The following is a 26885-nucleotide window of genomic DNA, read 5'->3' as shown; positions in this document are numbered from 1 at the left end:
GCACAGAGTTTTAAAACGAGCAAAAAGTATAGGGTATAGTAAAGGTGAACAATATGGGGTCCCCACACAGAAAAGGCTGATTTCCTACAGTATTTATATAGCACAAACCTAGGAAGCAACAAAGCATTGTATATTTCATGGGGTCTGGGAAATGCTCTACAAGATCATGAACGTGAAGTGGGGGTTTATATAAACACACTACACAATTGTTATTTTTTTAGGCACAGGGAGATTGTAATTTTCCCAGAGGTGCCCAATGCTGGCAAGGATTGAAGCTGGGATTCACACCTGGGTCCCCAGGTTCCAAGGTTGGATGCTCTTGCTAATAATCCACATCTTCAAAGCATACCAAAGGACATAAAAGGTAATTGTTAATTAAGATTGACCACTTGCAAATCTAAACCTAAAAATGGGCTTGGATGCATGCAAGTGAAGTTCAGGCAAGCATAATTCAAAAACCTTTTGCTGGTGAATATTTATTTGGCTCACCAGTAGATCAAGATCTGGGGCAAATGAAGAAGCCAATAATAGTGCAAAGGTGATGGAACCTCACAGATTGAGGAGTTCCTTTCATAGAAGTTACCTATTGTCAAGAAGGGGACAAGCTAGAATACCTACAATAATTTCCCACAAAGACCAATGGCATAATCACAATTGCACCAGAACAATCCAGGAAGACTATCTTTTCACTGTGGAGAAAAAAGAGGTAAAAGCAGTAAGGGAAGCTCCACTAGTAATAAATAACAATTTTGAGGTTCCCACCAGTGTATACAAATCCTGTAGGGGGGCAGAATCAAGGCTACCACCAAAGGTTCATTCCTTCAGACCAGTCGATAGTAAAAATTATAACATTTGGATATTGCATAAAAGTTAGTTGCAAACACACTACCAACAATTTATCCAAAGAAACAAAGGTACAAATGGATAGTTATAAGCACCGGAGCAGGAGCTAAAGGAACTATGGGCCTGATTACAAACTTGGCGGATGGGCTACTCTGTCACTAAAGTGACACATATCCTGTTCACCATATTACAAGTTCCATTACATCCTATGGAACTTGTAAAACGGCAGGCGGGATATCAGTCACTTTTGTGACAGAGTAACCCAAACGCCAATGTTGTAATCCGGCCCTATATATGAAGGATGCAGTGGAAGAGATACCACCACAAGAAACGAATTTGAGAATGTTTTTGGTGTATTTCAAGATTTCTAAACCGGATTTGATATTGAGATAAATATTAAACAAGTTTACCAATGCACATGGATTTCAAATGACACTCAAAATATGTCTAACCGCTGCTGGAAAAGAGCTAGCTGGCCACTAAAGACCTGAAAGATGCTTGCTTTTGTATACCAATGCATTTGGCTTATTGAAAATATCTTGGGTTTGGGATGAAATGTTTTCATTATCAAATTTAAGATTCTACCCTTACGGTCTTTACAAAGACATGGCAGTGGTTGCAACACAGATCATGAGGGGAGGAAATCCTGTATACCCTTACCTAGACAACTGGCTAGTCAAAGGGTTACAAATCTTACTCTGTCATTTTGGATTCACAGTGACCATAAATAAGTCATCACCAGTTTCTCAGACACACAAGAATTTTCTGGGGATTACAATAGAAACAGAAGTGACATTGGCATGTCTGAATTAAAGGAGAGTGTTGGCATTGCAGGAAGAAACTCGCCTATATCCGATATCTCCATCTCGGACAGTGAGAATAGTAGCAAGCCTATTAGAAATGATGACATTGTGCATTCACTTGATACCAACTGCAAGACTTCACATGAGACAAAGAATGCATGAGCATTCAGTGGTCTGGGAGCATTTAGTGACTATAACAGGCAAATTCCGGAATCTGTTACAATGGTTGAACAATCCAAGCATTTTGAAGACAAAATTGTTTGAGACATAGAGCTCAGAAGCCATTCTTAATACGGATGCTTCACAGATTAGTGGGGAGCACGCCTTCACAACCTGAACATTAGAGGGTAATAGAAAAGGATGCTTATAAGCACATAAATCTTCAAGAATTAAACAATCTTTTTAGCATTAACAGTTTTCAAGACTTTGATTCAAGGACACAAAGTTCTGATACAAGAAGACAACACAACAACAATGTTGCACCTCCATAAACAAGGAGGGGCAATGTCTTATCCTCTAACAAATGTAGCGCATGATATTTGGTATTGGGTATTTTTAATTGCCAGCCATATACCAGGATTAGAAAAAAAGCCTAAGAATGATCATTAACTTGAGAGGTTGTAGAGGAAATATTCACTAAGTGGGGCACAACAAGTGGGGATTTATTTGCAACAAAAGAAAATGATTTAAATGGAAAGCTTTGTGTCCAGGTGCTTCCATCCACAGTCAATGGGGAATGCTCTTTTGATAAATTGGTGCAGGATGTTTGTCTAAGCTTTTTTGCATCAACTCCTGATTCCAATAGTAATCGACAAATTCAAGATATCCAATATGAAACTCATTTTAATGCACCTATGTGGGCTTGAGAAATGTGGTTCTCAAGACTAATGCAATTAGCCCAGCACAATGTAATAAGAATGTCAATGATGGAAGATGTACTTATGATGAAAAAGAAAAGGTTATGCTATTCAGACCCTCTGAGCCTACAACAGTCAGAGTGACCCCTGAAGTCTTAGAACGTAAATACTTAAATCTACCTCAGAAGTGTGTAGAAATCCTTATTGTAGCCAGCAAACAACTCACAAATGTTATGAAGCAAAATGCTGTATATACCTAATTTGGTGTACAAAGGTGGGCTAATTTATGTATATTTACATGTTCATTGGCCAGCCGTTGCAGCATACACAAGAAGAATCAATCTAACATTTTTTTTCTATGGTTGTTATGAAACGTTTCTTAGAGGGGCCAAAACATGATATCCTTCACATTCAACAAGCGTTCCTCAGTGGAACCTAAATATAGTTCTAACAGCAATAATGGGACCCTCCCATGAAGTAATACATAAGACTTTGAGTTTCTAAAATTAAAGTCTTCCTAATTGCAATTACTTCTTTTTGACGAGTAAGCAAATTACCGAGGAACATTTATTTGCATAGGTAGTTATGAGAACATGTTCCTAAGGTGGTGTTACATTTTCATATGAACCAATCTCTTAATCTTACCATGATTTTTTCAAACACCCAACAATGGTTCTGAAAGAGCGCTGTATTTGTTAGATCTAAGCAGATCTATTAGGTACAACTTGGGTGGGGGAAACGACTTTGGGGAAACTAAACAATTTTTCATAACACTTGATTATCAAAATGTAGGTATGCCTCTAACAAATGGGACAGTTGCTAGATGGATTTTACAAACAATATGACCGCTTATACATAGGCAAATAAAACCTTAGGGAACAGGCCAAAAGTACATTCTCAAGAAAAAGGATGACCTGAGGTTTTTAGCGAATGTATATTTAAATGCAGCCGCATGGTCATCCATGTTTACTTTCACAAAATATTGAATAGATATTCAGTCACAAAAAAGCATTGGTAAGGCTAAAGGTACTTAAACACCTGTTTGGTAATACCTTTTCTTCAAACTTTCCACTGCATGAGAAATACCGCTACAAAATATGTGCACTGCATGTGAATCTAAAAGAAGATTCAGGCTGCAAAAAAAAAGTTACTTACCTGTAACAATGGCTCTGAAGTTTAATATTCTGGATTCATGTGTGACCCTCTCACCTCGGTACCGCAAGGAGGGAGGGAAAAATATATGTAAAGTACAAGGCACATTTTGGGGCATTGTGGTATTATGTTCGACATCATAAGGGGTCATTCAGGTCTGTCTTGGTCGATGCACTCTCCAAAACTTTTAGTTTTGAACATTTAAGGACCCAACCACTAGATGACATGAACCCATCCACTAGATGACAGAATAATGCACAAGTTGCAAAAATGTGTTATAGCAAAGTAAACTTTTTTCTTTCTGTCTAGGATGGATGCGTGATTGCGATGGACATTGTTTTCCTCTGCCCAGCCGCATCCCCTCAAATGTTATAAATGTAAAAACTGGCATTTAGAACTTTTCTTATCCACCCCGTCATGTAACTACAATAAATAATCTAAGCTGTTGGTTAATATAATTTACCAAACCTTTCATATTTCTCTATTTTTCTCCTCCATCCCAGAGCCAATAGCATTAGGTGAGAGATCAATACTCAATTTGGCTAAGCCAACACGTTGTTGACAAACTCTCAAGCCAGTGGCTGAAAGAGGATGATCGAAGAAAGCCCATGGCTGAGAATGATGGACTCAAAGCCTGCCCTAGAATTGTTGTTACCAGACTCCTTACTCACACTATTTCCTTTTGGTGACTATGCAGTTTTGAGTAATGCCTGGAGGGATTAGAATGATTCGTAATTGCATCATATGTTTAATTTACTCAATCCACTGAATATCTTTCTTACTGAAATTGTATTTACCCTTTTAAAGGGCTACAGCCAACATCTAACCCCTGGTCACACCCTAAAGTCCACATAATGGGGACCTAAACCCCTGAGTTAGAGGATATAGTTGCAAGACAGTGTCTTTATACCTACCTAACGAGGTTCTTTTACTCAAAGCCAGGGGTCAGTGCCTCACTGAGGGGAGATGCACTGCCCTATATACATGCTTACCAAAAACTAGATCTTTCAATACCCATGGTCTCTGGGTCTCTCTGTGTTTCACTCACAAGAACTTTGCCACCAGAGGAGCATGGGTTTCGATATGTAAACGGTTTTTCCCTTTTTGATATCTGTAATGACAGTTTCATTAGTCTATAAATGTGTTCATTTCACACCAATTGCCCTTGTTCCTAAATACAATAATCATTTTATTATGGTTATTTGACACTTAATGTTAGTCATACATTTGCTGTGTAGCATTTGGTTGCCTTTTTGTATTGTAACATTTATATAGCAGTTCGTGCCCTATTCTGGGGTGCCGAAGCACATTTTCAGATAGATGGGTGCATGTTTGGTTGGGAGAACGTTGTATTGAGGTGAGCCTATGCGGGAAGCATTTTGGTGTACTATAGCCCTTTATGCCATGCTGAGGGGGGCGGGGAAGAAAGAGGAAAGGTCTGACCAGGAGAGAGAAAAATAGGAGGAGCCTTCTATACAGTGGTCTTGTCAAAAATGCTAGTATCCCACCAGAGGGACCAACAGTGTGTGGTCGGTAGCTGGTCTGAGATATGTGGCCTGCAGGCAAATGGGGAGACAGAAGGGGTGAACGCAGTGTACCCGTATATGTAAGGGGTAGGAGACTGGGAGAGAACTGGAAAGACAGAGCAGTGAGAGAGATGGGGGCAGTAAAAGCAGGTACTGGATAGAGGGAAATTGCAACATGTCCAAGCACTGATGGGAATAGGAGCGGAAGGAAGGAGTACAAGGGATACATTCCAGGCTCAGTTTCTTGTACTTAATTGGGAGGGATGAAAGGCTGTTGGCCAGGTCTCGCCTCTGAGTTGTGAACTGGAGAGACCGGTAGGAAGTTCCCTGCCTCCATCTCCCCACAGTTGCCCATGTCCATAAACAGCCTCGGATTGGCAAGGCAGCAATCGGGCATCGGCCAATTTGCCTATGCCTGAGGCCAGTTAATGGGACGTTTTTTCGGTCTGTTAAGCAGTTCAACCTGCTTTGGCCCTCTCTGGCGCCACCAAGTGCACAACGTGACAGCCTGTTATACCAGCTTTTATATACAAATACTGAACCTGTCTCCATCAAATGACATCAGTGCAGCCGGCTAATTGCCATAGGCAGAATGACAATGGGCTGCTCCGGCTGACACAGCATGCCCCCTCCGACTCTCTCTCCAGGTATGACAGAGCTCCTGATGGGAAGCAGTTACCACTTGCTTTGCCGAGGACTGGGGCAGGGGAGAGGTCCTGAGAGTTGGGTAGTGGGGGTTGGTGAGAGACAGAGAGGGAACTCTGCAGTTGATTTGTGTCCCCTCCATGGGACAGGGTGGGATAAATTAGTCTCTGCTGTTCTTCTTTGCCTGCCCTATATCCTCCTGCAATCAACAGGGAGAGGTTGTGGCCTTAGTGGACTTTGAAAATGAGAAACCATGTTTAAGTCCCAGCATCAGCTCAGCATCTTGTGATCCTGGGCAAATCACATAATTCACCTGAGCCTCCAAAGAAATTAATCTGACCGCCTGTATTGTTATCTGGTGCTCTTCTAAAGCTCCCCAACACTCCTGTGTCAAGCGCATGCTATATAAAACTGTGAGGAAAGTGATGCTATGTATATTTATTTTTGCATTTACACAATAGCATCATTCCATTTGTTAGAACTTAAGCATGATGCTACCTGCAAGTAAAAAAAAATAATAACGATGCGCCTTTTGCAGTTTCTGAACACTACACTACAGGACTTCTCTTAAGTAGTGTAAAAGTACTGCACATATCTAAAAAGCCATGGGTGAGTGTAAAAGGCCTAAGGATGAAGAGGACTCTCAGGGTGAGAAATATTCCAAGAACACCCAAGAGAATAATGTGGAATAATTTTGTTTCCAGTCTTGACTAAAGTTACAGGCCCTACAAGCTTTAAAATACTTTTAGTACTGCGAATGTTTATGAACATTAGGTCCATGATCCTAACTAAACAGTGTTTTGCGAGAGGTTGCTATCTGCAAATCTAGGCCACTTTTTTTTTGACTGCCCGGGCCTAATTGTGGCTCCAGTCCTGCCCTGTCCATACACATGTTTGTGGTTTGTTGAAAGGTAAAGGCCTAGTGTGTACCTCTGCTTGAAAGGTCATGTAGACCAAACAATAGCATTATTGAAATGTTACAAATTTTTTATATGAACTTGGTGTTGCGCATAGATTAGGGACAGCTACATATATCATGCACCCCCTCCCCCCGCCCTTGTTTGGGTATATTTGGATGCCTGTGGTTTGCGGTGCATTCACCGGTTCATTCTACGAAAAACCGCCTGTGTGTTGCACCTTATCACCGCTGTCCACGCTGTTAAATTCCGCCTCTTAAATTGCAAGTCACTGCCTCCCTCAGAATACGCTGCGCTGCCGGGACTGCAGACTTTGAGGTGTTCGTTCCCGTGAGCAGCTTCAAGGCTGTGAATGCCTTTTATTACATACTGCTGGGTCAGCGAATCTTCATTTGCGTCATCAGTGAGTTTCTTCTGCTTTTCACCTTTTCTGAAAAATAAATGTAACTGATTGAATGTTAAATTACTCGATACCTTCTAAAACAAAGCAAGGTTGGCTAGAGTAGGTGTGTCTAGGAAACTAAGGTAATGAATGCCTCTTGCCGATTTAATCTGCAGTGGTTAACATGGTTATTTGATGTGACACAACCTTTCAATGAATGCATTTAAAAATAAACTCTGATCTGCAGTTACTGTTAATTAACGGCGCAGTGCTTCCAGCTGCGCGCTTAAATATGTTTTCTTTTGATTTATATGAAAGGAGTTCAGTATGTTTGTGTTCCGGTTGAAAATGGATAATTAATTGCTGCATTGTGATGCCTATTTTTGTGTCGGTGTAGCTTGGATAGGTTTACCTTTACCCTAGCAGTGAAACAGTCGTGCTGAGACTTAATCTTTTGCACGGGGAGATTCAGTATAAAACCCCTTATCCCCTCCACTGACCTACAAGGTAAGAGAGCTCTTTAATTCCAGTTTGGCAGTCTTTCATCGGAATACCCCAGGAAGAAAGAGCGACAGTCTGGAGGGAAGGACTGCCTTGTGCATGGATGTGCACTACCCGCAAGGCTCAGTTGTATCCAGGGAGAGCAGGAATTACCGATTTTGGCTCCTAGAGGGAGCTGCATGAATTAATGCTCGCACACTGGAAAACACTGCCCCGGTTGGTATAAGCCACACAGAACAAAGCAGACTGATTTGAAAGCTCCTTGGGAGTATTTTATTCCGCACTGTTGAAGTGCAAGAAAGTAACCCATAAAGATTTTAAAAAATCAAATCCTCTCTCACAGCAGTGTTAATAGAAATCTGCAAATGTTGGAAGATTGGAGAGCATCTGCGCATGTCCTCACAGAGAAGAACCGAGATAAAGTGATCCTCACGGGTAAAGAGATAATCCCTACAAAGCCATTGCTGAAAAAACATTCTAAGTATTTTCCTTAGGCGCCATCTTGTTCATAGAGGCATAGAGGCATCTAATGATGAAACGGATTCTGATTTATAGTGTGGCACATGTAGACTTTCCCTAGGGCAGTCTCCTATTGCAGGGCTAGTTACCACTCCTCCCTAGCAGCAGGGCAGGCAGAGGCTGAGGCGCTCGCAGCAGCTCCTTCCACATTTTCCAGGCGATAGTTCATCACCTGGTGGAGACTGGTTGTCGGTGAGAACAGCCCGGATGTCTAAAGTTCTCCTGGTATTCTGCGCAGTACCACCTCTTCCGTCCATGAGAAACTTCTAACTAAGTGGTGAAGCTTCCGTCCTGTTGAGGCAGGGAATGTTGATTCCACTGCTATGGTCCTGGAACCGCTCCAGAACTATTCTCTCCGTTTTCTGTCTCTGTTCTGCAGACCAGATGCTGTCTTCATTTCAAGTGGTTTCCACAGCAGGTAGTGATGGGGGGTGTATGTAACTTGAGCACCTAAAATATTAACACAATCATAGCTGAAGACCTTGCACCGAACAGCCATAAGCCTTTGGTTGGGGGGGGAAGGGGGGGAGCAGTAGGAGAAACTTGCACAAACAGCAACAACAATTCTTGTCAAGGTGACGCACAAGCAAACCCCAAATTAACCTTTGCTTAACCCTCTGTTAGCTTTGCACAAAGAAGTCAGACTTAACCAAGGGGCAGCATGAAAAGTATTTGTGCTGCACCTTAAACAGTAATAAAGTGACAATACAACAAAAATCCCACACCTATTTAGAAAAATGGAGTACAATTTAATAAATTATTTGACACCAATATGACAAAAATCCAATTGCTAGAACCAGAGTGATGCTATTTATTGCTTTCATGACTGCGTAGAACAACGCACTCACTGCTTATCCAAACAAAGGATCTCATGGACATTTCCAGACATCACCCACCCTCAATCCACCCCACCACCAAAGGAACACTAGGACCTGAAGTATACTCCATAGTACTACCACCATTTCCAACAGATCTTTGAGTGCTTCCCAGGACAGCCACAAGCCCCGTATATTGGCCCTTCCTGGTTTGCTGTGCGGTCCATGCCAGCCCTCCAGTCCTTCAGCTTCAGGGCAAGGGGAGACTTCTAGCACCTGGCCATGCCTCTTTTCACCAGTGCTCATGCCTGCAAGCATGCGATCCCCTTTCGGGCTTCCCAGATCATCCACCCGGCCCAACAATCCAACCATCAAACACCTTGCGAGTCTGGCACAGTACCTCAGACAGAGTCACAAAAGTAGGTATCCAGCAAGTGTGAATAATTGGGCAATCCCAGACCATATGGTCGAAATCCCTCAATTTCCCTCCACATTTAGTGCAAGAGGGGCTCAGGGAGCCCGCAAGCCCTCCATAGGAGCCGGGTGGTGTAATAGGCACAGGAATTTCAACTGAATAAGGCGTAATCGGGCAGGAATGGCTAAAGCAGGTTGGGGGGCATACATGCCTCCCTCCAATCCAGTGCTTAATTTGTGCTTGTTGTTTCCGGTGTTGAGCACCGGCACTTATTTGTGAGGGCCGGGGCTTATTCTTATGCCTCAAGCCTGTGCTGCGAGCAAAAGACACATATGTGAAAGACGGAAGAAGGAAAAACTAAAAAGGGTCATAAAGGGAGAAAGTAGAAAGTTGCAGGATGAGCTGAAGGAGCAGGGCAGGCCGTAAATGGACTGAAGAGGCCCGAGATGGCTTCAGGATTACGCTGCCTCAGTATTCAGTGCTGGCAGATTTAATTACAGCAGGCTCGTGTTTAAGAGAAGGGCTTTGAACACCGGCACCTCTTAATTTACACATTAAGCACTGCTCCAATCCTCCTCCATTGGGACCAGCCATCCCTTCCAGCACTCCCTCAGGAATGCTTGGTGCACTGGATGAGTGGTTAATGAGGCCTTTTAGCCTTGGTAATGCTCCCTCAAACTAGTGGGCTACCAAGGAGCCTAACTTCAAGGAGGTTGTAGTTGGGTGGGATCAGACAGAGGCAGAAGCTATTCAGAAAGTGCATGACAAAGCTGAAGCTAATGAAAAAATTGTGACTTATGGAGGAAAAATGATAATTGCAGATCCTGGAAGGGCTACATATGGTTGCTCTCCCAGACATCCTCCAAGCGAGCGATACTGATGGTATCCCATATCTGGAACCCCACCAGCTGCGCCACTTGGCGCAACCATCTGCCGTTCCACAGTGGGATCTCCAGGGTCACCCTCTGGTCCCAACCCATCCATCTCAGGGCAGCCCTCCAGGTCTCAAATGCAATAGTGATCGCTGGTAGTGCATGTGGAATTGGTGTGCCATAAAGTAGGCCCATCAGGTTATCAAATCTGATCACGAACATCTCAAGCGGAAAGGCTGGGTCTATCCATCCTCTATTCACTACCACAGTATATGTAACCCAGTAATAGAGATGGATGTCGTCTATGGCCAGTCTGCCTTCATAGGTGAAGTGGACACATTTCTTGAAGGAAATCCTGGCTGGTGCATTGCCCGAAAGAAATATCCGTGCTCGGGAGGTCATGGCAGCAAACCACTGGCTAGGCACAGGGAAGGGAAAATTCTGGAGTACGTAAAAGAGGCATGGAAGGACCATCATTTTATACAGGGTCACTTTAGCAAGAAGTTAAATGGGAGTTTGGGAGACCTCTGTCGAGGTCTACCTGGAAGGCTGGGGTGAGGGGACTGAAATTTAGGTTCCAGGCCAGTTCTGGGTCATACGACATGTAAATCCCAAGGTACCGGAAACGTACGTGCTGGATTGGCAAGACGGGCATTTCTTATATGCCCTTTCTCCTTTAAGAGGGATCAGCAAGGACTTAGTCCAATTAACAATAAGGCCCAAAGCAGCACGAAGGCCTCAAGGATAGTAAGGAGTCAAGGGCCTGTTTCGATTGGGTGAGACATAAAAAGGAGGACTTCATCAGCATTTAAGGCTATCCAGCACCATACCCCAGCCAAAACCCCAGACCTTCAAACCCATAGCCTGCTGGATACAATGCAATTCCATGTCAAGAGCAAATGGGATGGACTACAGGGGATATCCCTGTCTGGTGCCTGGGCTGATGGTAAATCTGGGGTAAAGCACACAATTCAAACGCCCCTGCAGCCCTACATACATGATGTAGACATAGGCTCAGAATCAGGGTCACAACCCCATCTTGACCAGCACTTCCTGGAGAAAGGTCCAGTTTAGAGAGTCAAATGCTTTCTTGAAGTCTAAGAGCATCTGTGCTGTGGCACAGTGGAATTCTTGGAATCTAGCCAGGGCCAGGGGGACCCTGTAGATTGTCTGGTGCCACAGCAGGGGACAAAGCCACATTGGTCCTTGTGAAACAGACAGCCAAGCATAGGGGGCGTCCAGTCCCTCTCTAACAGTTTGGCATACATTTTAACCTTGGTTTTAATGAAAGATATGGGCAGGTACAAACACATTGATCCAGGGGTTTGCTCAGCTTCAAAAGGACCACAATCGTAGCCAAGTCAAAGTCTGGTGGGAGGTGGCCCTGCTGAATGACCTCAAGAAGCATGCCCAAGAGAAGGGGTAGGTGGGGAGTGCACAGCCTGCAATAGTATTCTAGGTGGAACCCATCTGGGCCTGGAATTTTGCCCAGGTTAAGATCTGTAAAGGTGAGGTGGGAAGTGGCTTCTCTTTGGGAAAGCTCGGACTCCCTGAACATTTCGCCTGACAATCCATCCTTAACCCACCGTTGCCCCCTTCCCAAATGCCTACAGTGTAAGGAGGACGTGACAGACTCTACAATGATACCCCCGCCAGTCACCAATGCTGTTGCTACTGATGGTGCTGATCTCTGACATGGGCTGGGGATGCCACAGCAGTGTGCACTAATAGGGCAGTGTGGAGCCCCGCAGACTTACGGGGTCTCGGAGAGGGACCTGCATGACTTGATAAGCGGGGGACAATACCTGTAGCCAGGTGCCTGCCTGAGGCAGCAGCAGAGCCCTGGGGCTCCCAGACTGAGAGTGGACCTTGACTGGGTCCAGTGTTTGGGAGGCCATAGCAGCCCCCTTGACTCTGGCGGCAGTCTGGGGGACAGATGAGGTAATAACAAGCAGGCTGCACAGCTGCCAGACTGGACCAGGGAGACAGCTTGGCCTGAGTGCCCCCCTCCCACACACACACACACAAATGCTGAAGGCACCTACCATCGGGCTGGGGACTCCAAGAGGCCACACTGTGAGTGGTCTCTGAGAACAGATACTGGCACTTTGTCACCCTGGAGGAGGCATGGGAGTGGCTGGAGGGCTGGCCCCCAGCTTCCCACAACAGAAAATGCAGGGGCTCTCCCATGGCTGCATAAGTGTAGCAGACATGACACATAGCTTTAACGCTTCATCTAGTAAAGGTAAAGTGGCGAAACAATGGGGACAAACCAGGACAAAATCTGTAGCTCAAACTGGTATGTGGGATGGCCTGACTATCGACATATGATCAGTGGAGAAGTGTGGCACAATGGTTAGAGCAGCAGACCTCTGATGCAGAGATCTGGTCTGGGACCAGGGTTCAGTTCCCACCTCGGCTGGTCTTGGGCTCAATTCCCTTGGACCAGATAATTCTTGCCTCGGTGCCTAATCTAATTAATGGGTTCCACTCTGTAACTCTGGGCAATAGCTTGCTTAATCTCCACAACGGCCCTCACAGCGCTTGGATGCTTGGCTTCACCCTGGGGCTGTCCAGGAGTGGGCGCCTGTAGGAAGTTGGCTCTGTATGTGCTATTTCAAAGTAAGGAATAGCATGCACAGAGTCCAAGGGTTCCCCTTAGAGGTAAAATAGTGGTAAAAAGAGATAATACTAATGCTCTATTTTGTGGTAGTGTGGTCGAGCAGTAGGCTTATCCAAGGAGTAGTGTTAAGCATTTGTTGTACATACACATAGACAATAAATGAGGTACACACACTCAGAGACAAATCCAGCCAATAGGTTTTGTTATAGAAAAATATATTTTCTTAGTTTATTTTAAGAACCACAGGTTCAAATTTTACATGTAATAGCTCTTTTGAAAGGTATTGCAGGTAAGTACTCTAGGAACTTTGAATCATTACTTTAGCATGTATACTTTTCACATAAAACACAATAAGCTGTTTTAAAAGTGGACACAGTGCAATTTTCACAGTTCCTGGGGGAGGTAAGTTATTGTTAGTTTCAACAGGTAAGTAAGGCACTTACAGGTTTCAGTTTTTGGTCCAAGGTAGCCCACCGTTGGGGGTTCAGAGCAACCCCAAAGTTATCACACCAGCAGCTCAGGGCCGGTCAGGTGCAAAGGTCAAAGAGGTGCCCAAAACACATAGGCTATAATGGAGACAAGGGGGTGCCCCGGTTCCAGTCTGCCAGCAGGTAAGTACCCGCGTCTTCGGAGGGCAGACCAGGGGGGTTTTGTAGGGCACCGGGGGGGACACAAGATAGCACAGAAAGTACACCCTCAGCAGCGCGGGGGCGGCCGGGTGCAGTGTGCAAACAAGCGTCGGGTTTTCAATGGAAGTCAATGAGAGATCAAGGGATCTCTTCAGCGTCGCAGGCAGGCAAGGGGGGGGCTCCTCGGGGTAGCCACCACCTGGGCAAGGGAGAGGGCCTCCTGGGGGTCACTCCTGCACAGAAGTTCCATTTCTTTAGGGGCTGGGGGCTGCGGGTGCAGGGTCTTTTCCAGCCGTCGGGAAATGGAGTTCAGACAGTCGCGGTCAGGGGGAGCCTGGGGATTCCCTCTGCAGGCGTCGCTGTGGGGGGTCAGGGGGGGCAACTTTGGTTACTCAGTCGTAGAGTCGCCGGAGGGTCCTCCCTGAGTTGGTTGTTCTCCACCAGTTGAGTCGGGGTCGCCGGGTGCAGTGTTGCAAGTCTCACGCTTCTTGCGGGGAGTTGCAGGGGTCTTTAAATCTGCTCCTTGTAACGAAGTTGCAGTTCTTTTGGAGCAGTGCCGCTGTCCTCGGGAGTTTCTTGTCTTTTTCGAAGCAGGACAGTCCTCGGAGGATTCAGAGGTCGCTGGTCCCTTGGAAAACGTCGCTGGAGCAGGGTTCTTTGGAAGGCAGGAGACAGGCCGGTAAGTCTGGGGCCAAGGCAGTTGGTGTCTTCTGGTCTTCCTCTGCAGGGGTCTTTCAGCTCAGCAGTCCTTCTTCTTGTAGTTGCAGGAATCTAAATCTTTAGGTTCAGGGAAGCCCTTAAATACTAAATTTAAGGGCGTGTTTAGGTCTGGGGGGTTAGTAGCCAATGGCTACTAGCCCTGAGGGTGGGTACACCCTCTTTGTGCCTCCTCCCAAGGGGAGGGGGTCACATCCCTAATCCTATTGGGGGAATCCTCTATCTGCAAGATGGAGGATTTCTAAAAGTTAGAGTCACCTCAGCTCAGGACACCTTAGGGGCTGTCCTGACTGGCCAGTGACTCCTCCTTGTTATTCTCATTATTTTCTCCGGCCTTGCCGCCAAAAGTGGGGGCCGGGGCCGGAGGGGCGGGCAACTCCACTGGCTGGAGTGTCCTGCGGTGCTGTGACAAAGGGGTGAGCCTTTGAGGCTCACCGCCAGGTGTTACAGCTCCTGCCTGGGGGAGGTGTTAGCATCTCCACCCAGTGCAGGCTTTGTTACTGGCCTCAGAGTGACAAAGCACTCTCCCCATGGGGCCAGCAACATGTCTCTAGTGTGGCAGGCTGCTGGAACCAGTCAGCCTACACAGATAGTCGGTTAAGTTTCAGGGGGCACCCCTAAGGTGCCCTCTGTGGTGTATTTTACAATAAAATGTACACTGGCATCAGTGTGCATTTATTGTGCTGAGAAGTTTGATACCAAACTTCCCAGTTTTCAGTGTAGCCATTATGGTGCTGTGGAGTTCGTGTTTGACAGACTCCCAGACCATATACTCTTATGGCTACCCTGCACTTACAATGTCTAAGGTTTTGCTTAGACACTGTAGGGGCACAGTGCTCATGCACTGGTGCCCTCACCTATGGCATAGTGCACCCTGCCTTAGGGCTGTAAGGCCTGCTAGAGGGGTGTCTTACCCATACTGCATAGGCAGTGAGAGGCTGGCATGGCACCCTGAGGGGAGTGCCATGTCGACTTACTCAGTTTGTTCTCACTAGCACACACAAGCTGGTAAGCAGTGTGTCTGTGCTGAGTGAGGGGTCTCTAGGGTGGCATAATACATGCTGCAGCCCTTAGAGACCTTCCCTGGCATCAGGGCCCTTGGTACCAGAGGTACCAGTTACAAGGGACTTATCTGGAGGCCAGGGTGTGTCAATTGTGGAATCAAAAAGTACAGGTTAGGGAAAGAACACTGGTGCTGGGGCCTGGTTAGCAGGCCTCAGCACACTTTCAATTCAAAACATAGCATCAGCAAAGGCAAAAAGTCAGGGGGTAACCATGCCAAGGAGGCATTTCCTTACACAACCCCCCCCCCCAAACGAAAGAGGATGAGACTAACCTTTCCCAAGAGAGTCTTCATTTTTCTAAGTGGAAGAACCTGGAAAGGCCATCTGCATTGGCAGGGGCAGTCCCAGGTCTGTGTTCCACTATAAAGTCCATTCCCTGTAGGGAGATGGACCACCTCAACAGTTTTGGATTTTCACCTTTCATTTGCATCAGCCATCTGAGAGGTCTGTGGTCAGTCTGAACTAGGAAGTGAGTACCAAAGAGGTATGGTCTCAGCTTCTTCAGGGACCAAACCACAGCAAAGGCCTCCCTCTCAATGGCACTCCAACGCTGCTCCCTGGGGAGTAACCTCCTGCTAATGAAAGCAACAGGCTGGTCAAGGCCATCATCATTTGTTTGGGACAAAACTGCCCCTTTCCCATGTTCAGAGGCATCTGTTTGCACAATGAATTGCTTGGAGTAATCTGGAGCTTTTGGAACTGGTGCTGTGCACATAGCTTGTTTCAGGGTGTCAAAGGCCTGTTGGCACTCTACAGTCCAGTTTACTTTCTTGGGCATTTTCTTGGAGGTCAATTCTGTGAGGGCTGTCAATATTGATCCATATCCCTTCACAAACCTCCTATAGTACCCAGTCAAGCCAAGGAATGCCCTGACTTGAGTCTGGGTTTTTGGAGCTACCCAGTCCAGAATAGTCTGGATCTTGGGTTGTAGTGGCTGAACTTGGCCTCCACCTACAAGGTGTCCCAAGTAAACCACAGTTCCCTGCCATATCTGGCATTTGGATGCCTTGATAGAGAGGCCTGCAGATTGCAGAGCCTTCAAAACCTTCTTCAGGTGGACCAGGTGATCCTGCCAGGTGGAGCTGAAGACAGCAATATCATCAAGATAAGCTGCACTAAAGGATTCCAGCCCAGCAAGGACTTGATTCACCAACCTTTGGAAGGTGGCAGGGGCATTCTTTAAACCAAAGGGCATAACAGTGAACTGATAATGCCCATCAGGTGTGGAGAATGCTGTCTTTTCTTTTGCTCCAGGGGCCATTCTGATTTGCCAGTACCCTGCTGTTAAGTCAAAGGTACTTAAGAATTTGGCAGCCCCTAATTTGTCTATGAGCTCATCAGCTCTAGGAATGGGATGGGCATCTGTCTTGGTGACAGAGTTGAGACCTCTGTAGTCCACACAAAACCTCATTTCTCTCTTTCCATCTTTGGTGTGAGGTTTGGGGACTAAGACCACTGGGCTAGCCCAGGGGCTGTCAGAGTGCTCTATTACTCCCAATTCCAGCATCTTGTGGACTTCCACCTTGATGCTTTCCTTAACTTGATCAGACTGTCTAAATATTTTGTTTTTGACAGGCATGCTGTCTCCTGTGTCCACATCATGGGTACACAGGTGTGTCTGACCAGGGGTTAGGGAAAAGAGTTCAGCAAACTGTTGCAGGACCTTCCTACAGTCAGCTTGCTGTTGGCCAGAGAGGGTGTCTGAGTAGATCACTCCATCCACTGAGCCATCTTTAGGGTCTGATGAGAGGAGATCAGGGAGAGGCTCACTCTCAGCTTCCTGGTCCTCATCTGTTACCATCAACAGATTTACATCAGCCCTGTCATGGAAGAGCTTAAGGCAGTTTACATGGATCACCCTCTTGGGGCTCCTGCTTGTGCCCAGGTCTACCAGGTAGGTGACCTGACTCTTCCTTTCTAGTACTGGGTAAGGGCCACTCCATTTGTCCTGAAGTGCCCTGGGAGCCACAGGTTCCAGAACCCAGACTTTCTGCCCTGGTTGAAATTCAACCAGTGCAGCCTTTTGGTCATACCACAACTTCTGGAGTTGTTGGCTGGCCTCAAGGTTTTTACTTGCCTTTTCCATGTACTCTGCCATTCTTGAGCGAAGGCCAAGTACATAGTCCACTATGTCTTGTTTAGGCTCATGAAGAGGTCTCTCCCAGCCTTCTTTAACAAGAGCAAGTGGTCCCCTTACAGGGTGGCCAAACAGAAGTTCAAAGGGTGAGAATCCTACTCCCTTCTGAGGCACCTCTCTGTAAGCGAAAAGCAGACATGGCAGGAGGACATCCCATCTCCTTTTGAGTTTTTCTGGGAGCCCCATGATCATGCCCTTTAATGTCTTGTTGAATCTCTCAACAAGGCCATTAGTTTGTGGATGATATGGTGTAGTGAACTTATAAGTCACTCCACACTCATTCCACATGTGTTTTAGGTATGCTGACATGAAGTTGGTACCTCTGTCAGACACCACCTCCTTAGGGAAGCCCACTCTGGTAAAGATACCAATGAGGGCCTTGGCTACTGCAGGGGCAGTAGTCGACCTAAGGGGAATAGCTTCAGGATACCTAGTAGCATGATCCACTACTACTAGGATATACATATTTCCTGAGGCTGTGGGAGGTTCTAGTGGACCAACTATGTCCACACCCACTCTTTCAAAGGGGACCCCCACCACTGGAAGTGGAATGAGGGGGGCCTTTGGATGCCCACCTGTCTTACCACTGGCTTGACAGGTGGGGCAGGAGAGGCAAAACTCCTTAACCTTCTGGGACATATTGGGCCAGTAGAAGTGGTTGACTAACCTCTCCCACGTCTTGGTTTGTCCCAAATGCCCAGCAAGGGGAATATCATGGGCTAAGGTCAGAATAAACTCTCTGAAACCCTGAGGCACTACCACTCTCCTAGTGGCACCAGGTTTGGGATCTCTTGCCTCAGTGTACAGGAGTCCATCTTCCCAATAGACCCTATGTGTTCCATTTTTCTTGCCATTGGACTCTTCAGCAGCTTGCTGCCTAAGGCCTTCAAGAGAGGGACAGGTTTCTTGTCCCTTACACAACTCTTTCCTTGAGGGTCCCCCTGGGCCTAAGAGCTCAACCTGATAAGGTTCCAGTTCCATAGGCTCAGTTCCCTCAGAGGGCAGAACTTCTTCTTGAGAAGAGAGGTTCTCTTTTTGGTGTTGTGTTGCAGCTGGTTTCCCAGCTGACTTTCCTTTCCTCTTGGTAGGCTGGGCCATTCTTCCAGACTCCAGCTCTACTTTTTCACCCTGTGCCTTGCACTGTGCCCTAGTCTTGACACACACCAGTTCAGGGATACCCAGCATGGCTGCATGGGTTTTCAGTTCTACCTCAGCCCATGCTGAGGACTCCAGGTCATTTCCAAGCAAACAGTCTACTGGGATATTTGAGGAGACCACCACCTGTTTCAGGCCCTTGACCCCTCCCCACTCTAAAGTTACCATAGCCATGGGATGTACTTTAGTCTGATTGTCAGCGTTGGTGACTGGATAAGTTTGTCCAGCCAGGTATTGGCCAGGGGAAACCAGTTTCTCTGTCACCATGGTGACACTGGCACCTGTATCCCTCAGGCCCTCTACACTTGTCCCATTAATTAAGAGCTGCTGCCTGTATTTTTGCATGTTAGGGGGCCAGGCAGCCAGTGTGGCTAAATCCACCCCACCCTCAGAGACTAATGTAGCTTCAGTGTGACACCTGATTTGCTCTGGGCACACTGTTGATCCCACTTGGAGACTGGCCATTCCAGTTTTAGCTGGATGGGAGTTAGAAGTGGTATCTTTCTTGGGACAGGCCTTGTCTCCAGTTTGGTGTCCAGACTGACTACAGTTACGACACCAGGCCTTTTTGGGATCAAAGGTTTTACCCTTGTACCCAGAATTGTTTTGTGAAGAGGCTCTGGGCCCACCCTCCTGTGCAGGTTTTTGGGGGCCTGTAGAAGACTCTTTACTATCTTTGTTTTTGGCTGTCTCACCACCTTTCCCCTGGGGAGGTTTTGTGACCCCTTTCTTTTGGTCACCCCCTTTGGAAGTTTTGGACACCCTAGTCTTGACCCAATGGTCCGCCTTCTTTCCCAATTCTTGGGGAGAAATTGGTCCTAGGTCCACCAGATGCTGATGCAGTTTATCATTGAAACAATTACTTAATAGGTGTTCTTTCACAAATAAATTGTACAGCCCATCATAATCATTTACACCATTGCCTTGAATCCAACCATCTAGTGTTTTTACTGAGTAGTCTACAAAGTCAACCCAGGTCTGGCTTGAGGATTTTTGAGCCCCCCTGAATCTAATCCTATACTCCTCAGTGGAGAATCCAAAGCCCTCAATCAGGGTACCCTTCATGAGGTCATAAGATTCTGCATCTTTTTTAGAGTGTGTGAGGAGTCTATCCCTACACTTTCCTGTGAACATTTCCCAAAGGAGAGCACCCCAGTGAGATTTGTTCACTTTTCTGGTTTCACAAGCCCTCTCAAAAGCTGTGAACCATTTGGTGATGTCATCACCATCTTCATATTTTGTTACAATCCCTTTGGGGATTTTCAACATGTCAGGAGAATCTCTGACCCTAGTTATGTTGCTGCCACCATTGATGGGTCCTAGGCCCATCTCTTGTCTTTCCCTTTCTATGGCTACGATCTGTTTTTCCAAAGCCAATCTTTTGGCCATCCGGGCTAACTGGATGTCCTCTTCACTGGAGTTATCCTCAGTGATTTCAGAGAGGCTGGACCCTCCTGTGAGGGAGCCAGCATCTCTGACTATTATTTTTGGAGTCAGGGCTTGAGAAGCCCTGTTCTCCCTAGATAGGACTGGTGGAGGGGATTCTTCCTCCAGTTCACTATCATCCTCCTCTGTGTTATCCACAGAGGGGTTGGCTCTATCATACTCTGCCAACAGCTCCTGGAGCTGTACTTTGGTAGGTCTGGAGCCCATTGTTATTTTTCTTATGTTACAGAGTGACCTTAGCTCTTTCATCTGGAGATGGAGGTAAGGTGTGGTGTCGAGTTCCACCACATTCATCTCTGTACTAGACATTATTCTTCTAAAAGTTGGAATGCTTTTAAGAATCTAAAACTAGTTCTAGAATCTAATTCAAACTTTTAAAAACTTTTAAACTCTAAAAGAAATGCTAACAGGGACTAACACAAGGCCCTAGCAGGACTTTAAAGAATTTAGAAAACTTTTCAAATTGCAAAAATCAATTTCTAATGACAATTTTTGGAATTTGTCGTGTGATCAGGTATTGGCTGAGTAGTCCAGCAAATGCAAAGTCTTGTACCCCACCGCTGATCCACCAATGTAGGAAGTTGGCTCTGTATGTGCTATTTCAAAGTAAGGAATAGCATGCACAGAGTCCAAGGGTTCCCCTTAGAGGTAAAATAGTGGTAAAAAGAGATAATACTAATGCTCTATTTTGTGGTAGTGTGGTCGAGCAGTAGGCTTATCCAAGGAGTAGTGTTAAGCATTTGTTGTACATACACATAGACAATAAATGAGGTACACACACTCAGAGACAAATCCAGCCAATAGGTTTTGTTATAGAAAAATATCTTTTCTTAGTTTATTTTAAGAACCACAGGTTCAATTTTTACATGTAATAGCTCTTTTGAAAGGTATTGCAGGTAAGTACTCTAGGAACTTTGAATCATTACTTTAGCATGTATACTTTTCACATAAAACACAATAAGCTGTTTTAAAAGTGGACACAGTGCAATTTTCACAGTTCCTGGGGGAGGTAAGTTATTGTTAGTTTCAACAGGTAAGTAAGGCACTTACAGGTTTCAGTTTTTGGTCCAAGGTAGCCCACCGTTGGGGGTTCAGAGCAACCCCAAAGTTATCACACCAGCAGCTCAGGGCCGGTCAGGTGCAAAGGTCAAAGAGGTGCCCAAAACACATAGGCTATAATGGAGAGAAGGGGGTGCCCCGGTTCCAGTCTGCCAGCAGGTAAGTACCCGCGTCTTCGGAGGGCAGACCAGGGGGGTTTTGTAGGGCACCGGGGGGGACACAAGATAGCACAGAAAGTACACCCTCAGCAGCGCGGGGGCGGCCTGGTGCAGTGTGCAAACAAGCGTCGGATTTTCAATGGAAGTCAATGAGAGATCAAGGGATCACTTCAGCGTCGCAGGCAGGCAAGGGGGGGGCTCCTCGGGGTAGCCACCACCTGGGCAAGGGAGAGGGCCTCCTGGGGGTCACTCCTGCACAGAAGTTCCGTTTCTTTAGGGGCTGGGGGCTGCGGGTGCAGGGTCTTTTCCAGCCGTCGGGAAATGGAGTTCAGACAGTCGCGGTCAGGGGGAGCCTGGGGATTCCCTCTGCAGGCGTCGCTGTGGGGGCTCAGGGGGGGCAACTTTGGTTACTCACAGTCGTAGAGTCGCCGGAGGGTCCTCCCTGAGTTGGTTGTTCTCCACCAGTCGAGTCGGGGTCGCCGGGTGCAGTGTTGCAAGTCTCACGCTTCTTGCGGGGAGTTGCAGGGGTCTTTAAATCTGCTCCTTGTAACGAAGTTGCAGTTCTTTTGGAGCAGTGCCGCTGTCCTCGGGAGTTTCTTGTCTTTTTCAAAGCAGGACAGTCCTCGGAGGATTCAGAGGTCGCTGGTCCCTTGGAAAGCGTCGCTGGAACAGGGTTCTTTGGAAGGCAGGAGACAGGCCGGTAAGTCTGGGGCCAAGGCAGTTGGTGTCTTCTGGTCTTCCTCTGCAGGGGTCTTTCAGCTCAGCAGTCCTTCTTCTTGTAGTTGCAGGAATCTAAATCTTTAGGTTCAGGGAAGCCCTTAAATACTAAATTTAAGGGCGTGTTTAGGTCTGGGGGGTTAGTAGCCAATGGCTACTAGCCCTGAGGGTGGGTACACCCTCTTTGTGCCTCCTCCCAAGGGGAGGGGGTCACATCCCTAATCCTTTTGGGGGAATCCTCCATCTGCAAGATGGAGGATTTCTAAAAGTTAGTCACCTCAGCTCAGGACACCTTAGGGGCTGTCCTGACTGGCCAGTGACTCCTCCTTGTTATTCTCATTATTTTCTCCGGCCTTGCCGCCAAAAGTGGGGGCCGGGGCCGGAGGGGCGGGCAACTCCACTGGCTGGAGTGTCCTGCGGTGCTGTGACAAAGGGGTGAGCTTTTGAGGCTCACCGCCAGGTGTTACAGCTCCTGCCTGGGGGAGGTGTTAGCATCTCCACCCAGTGCAGGCTTTGTTACTGGCCTCAGAGTGACAAAGCACTCTCCCCATGGGGCCAGCAACATGTCTCTAGTGTGGCAGGCTGCTGGAACCAGTCAGCCTACACAGATAGTCGGTTAAGTTTCAGGGGGCACCTCTAAGGTGCCCTCTGTGGTGTATTTTACAATAAAATGTACACTGGCATCAGTGTGCATTTATTGTGCTGAGAAGTTTGATACCAAACTTCCCAGTTTTCAGTGTAGCCATTATGGTGCTGTGGAGTTTGTGTTTGACAGACTCCCAGACCATATACTCTTATGGCTACCCTGCACTTACAATGTCTAAGGTTTTGCTTAGACACTGTAGGGGCACAGTGCTCATGCACTGGTGCCCTCACCTATGGTATAGTGCACCCTGCCTTAGGGCTGTAAGGCCTGCTAGAGGGGTGTCTTACCCATACTGCATAGGCAGTGAGAGGCTGGCATGGCACCCTGAGGGGAGTGCCATGTCGACTTACTCAGTTTGTTCTCACTAGCACACACAAGCTGGTAAGCAGTGTGTCTGTGCTGAGTGAGGGGTCTCTAGGGTGGCATAATACATGCTGCAGCCCTTAGAGACCTTCTTGGCATCAGGGCCCTTGGTACCAGAGGTACCAGTTACAAGGGACTTATCTGGAGGCCAGGGTGTGTCAATTGTGGAATCAAAAAGTACAGGTTAGGGAAAGAACACTGGTGCTGGGGCCTGGTTAGCAGGCCTCAGCACACTTTCAATTCAAAACATAGCATCAGCAAAGGCAAAAAGTCAGGGGGTAACCATGCCAAGGAGGCATTTCCTTACAGCGCCTCACAGGGATAAGCCAGGAGGGGTTCCACAGCGGTATGGGTACAGCGCCTTGAGACCCTAACGGGTGAGTAGTGCGCTATACAAGTGCAAAATTTTTACAGTTTTACAGTATATACCCCACCAGACACCTGACGATTACACTCCCAGTTTTGAGCACCCTCTTGTTACAGCTGCCAGAGGGCATCTTGATTATGAGAGGTGATTATAACGCCATTATGGCCAAAGACATGGATAGACACTTTAATACACAATTGATCAGGACTGACGACACTCTTGCCTGCTTGGGCGATGGCAGTGGCGGCAGATGACAAGGTGTCTATCATGGTATTGGAAATTAATGCTACCATGGCCTTTGACACTTTCGAATCAGATTACATGTTTGGGGTGCTGGAGAGACTTAAGTTCGGCCAACCTTCATAAGCTGGGTATGTTTCCTCTATCCGGGCCCTATATCCTAACTTAGGGTGAATGGTGTAGGATCCCACAAAATTGCATTGCATTGGGGGAACAGACATGGCTGCCCTATATGCCCAGGCCCTTGAACCAGTAGCTGATTGGGTTAGAGGGAGACCCCTTAGTCCAGGGAATTAACTGGGGGAGAATGGGTAAGAGTGTATTTCTTATATGCAGATGATATTCATTTTATAGTATTCCCTCTCCCCGACCATACCAAAACTGATGCAGATCGTACAAATCTTTAAGAAATGCTTTGATATACCCTTAATTGGGGTTAAGTCCTTTATGCACTTGATCATGGGCTCCAGACCCCACCGGCGAGAGGATATGCCAATGCGAATGACTGAAGAAGGGTTTAGGTACTTGGGGATATATGTTAAGAAGGAACCCCAGATATTTTATTGTGAAAACCTAGGCCCTATACTAGACCACTTTGCCACAGATGTACCACTATGCTGCAGATGTAGCCTTGTCGCTCTCCCCATTGGTAAGAGCAGTGATGTTCACGATGATGATGCTACCCAAAATACTTTCTGCCCTTCAAAATAGCCCCCTATCGAGTGCCCAGCGACTTTTTCGTTAAGACTGAGTCCATGCTCAGATTTCTTCTTTTGGAAACTGGACCGCTGCGCATAGCCACCCAGAAACTGATGCCTGGGGTATATGATGGTGGGTTTGGTGTTCCTACTATACATAAGTATTATTGGGCCACACAACTAGCTGTAATTAATGATTGGGCATTCGATGCCTGGGATGAATGGGCAATCCGTCTGGAGACGCTGGCTTGGGGACAGGGGAACTACTTAGGGGCATTATATATGGTGACAGCTTTGCAGCGAATGCTGCTGCACACCAAGATGGTGATAAACACCTGGAGGGAGGCTACTTCCTTTTTGGGGTGGAAGGGAAATCTAACTGAAATGATGCCCCTTTGGATGAGAGACAGCCTAGCAGAAGTAGGAAGGTTCCATGGACTTTAAAAGCGAGATCTTATTGGGATATCCAAACGAGGGGATGTTTGGCAAGAGGGAGACATGCTCACATTCGCTGATATGTAATGTCAGTATAAACTGGGACAAGCAGAGCTGTATAAATACCTTCAGCTCAGAAATGTGCTAGCGGTGCAAATCCCCAAACACACTTTGTTCAAGGACTCCTCACCTTTGGCAGACCGTATATTGTCAGAGCCAGTACGTAAGGGGGCGATCTCACTGATACATAAAAAACTGATCAATAACTCCCCTGATATCCTGCAACATCTGAAGACTAAATGGTTATCTGAAGTAGTGGACTTTGAGAACAGTGAATGAGAGGAGGCCGAGGGTGGTCACGTGGAGCTCCCGTCATGCTCCATGACTGAAAGCCTCGCAGATCGTCAAGATGACGGACGGAGTGCGTTGATGACCGCGCTGCCGCTTTCAAGGAGTGAATGTTCTTCACTCTTCCCCCTTCTTTTCGACAGAATCGCTTGGCTGACGGTTGATGGCTGACGGCTGAGAGATGGCTGGGAGAGCCAACAGGAATGCCTCGGCTTGGTTGACGGCGGCACCAATTTGGACCTGTAGACCCGAGTGGCAGGTGGCGTGCATGGACCAGAGAGCAACGCGAGCAGTGAGACGTGGCTCAAGACCAGACCAGATTGGTAGGATTACCAGAGCGTCCACTCCAGTGCATGCTGTATGGTGCGGCTCCTGCTACGGTAACTGGACGGGGGTCGCCCTTCACCATCCACAGAACCACGGCACTCCCCTCCACCCATCTACCCCCTCCAGAGGCTCCAAAAATGTGAGTCACAGATAATGGAAGAGGAGAAGACCACAAGATAAGTTAAGCAGGCAAGCATGGTCGCGGGGGAGGGGTGCTACGATTTTAGTGCCAAGAATGTTTTATCTCTGTAGCCAGAACTGGTGCTTTAAGGCGTGACTTTTATAGACTGGAGTAAAAGGGAGTGCCTCGCAGGTGCTGTGGAGCTGGCAACAGGCAGAGGACTGGTATTTATTTATTTAATTTTAAAAGGGAAAAAAAAAAGAGTCCCCATATTATCTACAAAATTCTATTATCCAGACGATTAGGATTTAAGGGGATTGAGCACTCAGTGGCACTAGCCGTACCAATACTAGGTACTAGACGTCCTTAGAGGGTACACCTATGTGGATAAGGGTACAACAGTGCGACTGAAGCAGACACGAAAGTGGCTGGTTTGCCTGCCTTACCTCCTCATTAAAGATTCTTGTCTCTAGTCTGCTCTAGCTTTTCTACTACAGGACTCTTGCACGTTTGCTCTCCTCTATTGCAACATAGTTAAAGTACTTCTAGAATGAAAAGTATGACATGGAACACGAACAGCAAGGCGTGTATGATTGGGGGAAAAAAGGTTAAGGGCTCCAAAACAAAGACTTTGACTTCTGCCGTGGGTAGCCAAAGACACAGTTCTGGGCAACAGCACTGTTAGACCTGACAGCCTTAGGGTGGTCACCCCTAAATTTTTGCCTGCCTCCCTCCACTTTTTGGACACTGTTTTTGCGGTCTTTTAGACTCTGCGCACTTTACCACTGCTAACCAGTGCTAAAGTGCATATGCTCTCTCCCTTAAAACATGGTAACCTTGAATCATACCTGATTGGACTATTAATTTACTTATAAGTCCCTAGTAATGTGCACTCTATGTGCATAGGGCCGGTAGATTAAATGCTACTAGTGGGCCTGCAGCACTGGTTGTGCCACCCACTTAAGTAGCCCCTTTTCCTTGTCTCAGGCCTGCCATTGCAAGGCCTGTGTGTGCAGTTTCACTGTCACCTCGACTTGGCATTTAAAAGTACTTGCCAAGCCTAAACCTCCCCTTTCTCCACATATAAGTCACCTCTAATGTGTGCCCTAGGTAGCCCTTAGAGCAGGGTGCTGTGTGGGTGAAAGGCAGGACATGTACCTGTGTAGTTTACATGTCCTGGTAGTGTAAAACTCATAAATTCGTTTTTGCACTACTGTGAGGCCTGCTCCCTTCATAGGCTAACATTGGGGCTGCCCTCATACAGTATTGAAGTGGTAGCTGCTGATCTGGAAGGAGTAGGAAGGTCATATTTAGTATGGCCAGAATGGTAATATAAAGTCCTGCTGACTTGTGAAGTTGGATTTAATATTACTATTCTAGAAATGCCA

The 26885-nt window shown here is 46.8% G+C and overlaps 1 protein-coding gene across 2 annotated transcripts in view; it reads left to right on the top strand.

Annotated features, from left to right (window-relative positions):
• PARVB (parvin beta) overlaps positions 1 to 26885 on the top strand; it is a 431399-nt gene that overhangs the window by 71504 nt on the left and 333010 nt on the right. The window contains exon 1 of one of the 2 annotated variants that reach the window (XM_069228287.1): positions 7047 to 7146. The exons of the other annotated variant lie outside the window; for it this stretch is intronic. Within the exon in view, the coding sequence (XP_069084388.1) occupies position 7146 (1 nt within the window). The 5' untranslated portion in view covers positions 7047 to 7145. Of the gene's footprint in view, positions 1 to 7046; positions 7147 to 26885 lie in introns of those variants that run through there. 2 annotated transcript variants of the gene reach the window in all.

This window comes from Pleurodeles waltl, chromosome 4_1 (genome assembly GCF_031143425.1).
Source record: "Pleurodeles waltl isolate 20211129_DDA chromosome 4_1, aPleWal1.hap1.20221129, whole genome shotgun sequence".
Lineage (NCBI taxonomy): Eukaryota > Metazoa > Chordata > Amphibia > Caudata > Salamandridae > Pleurodeles > Pleurodeles waltl.
This window is presented reverse-complemented; position numbering and strand designations above follow the sequence as displayed.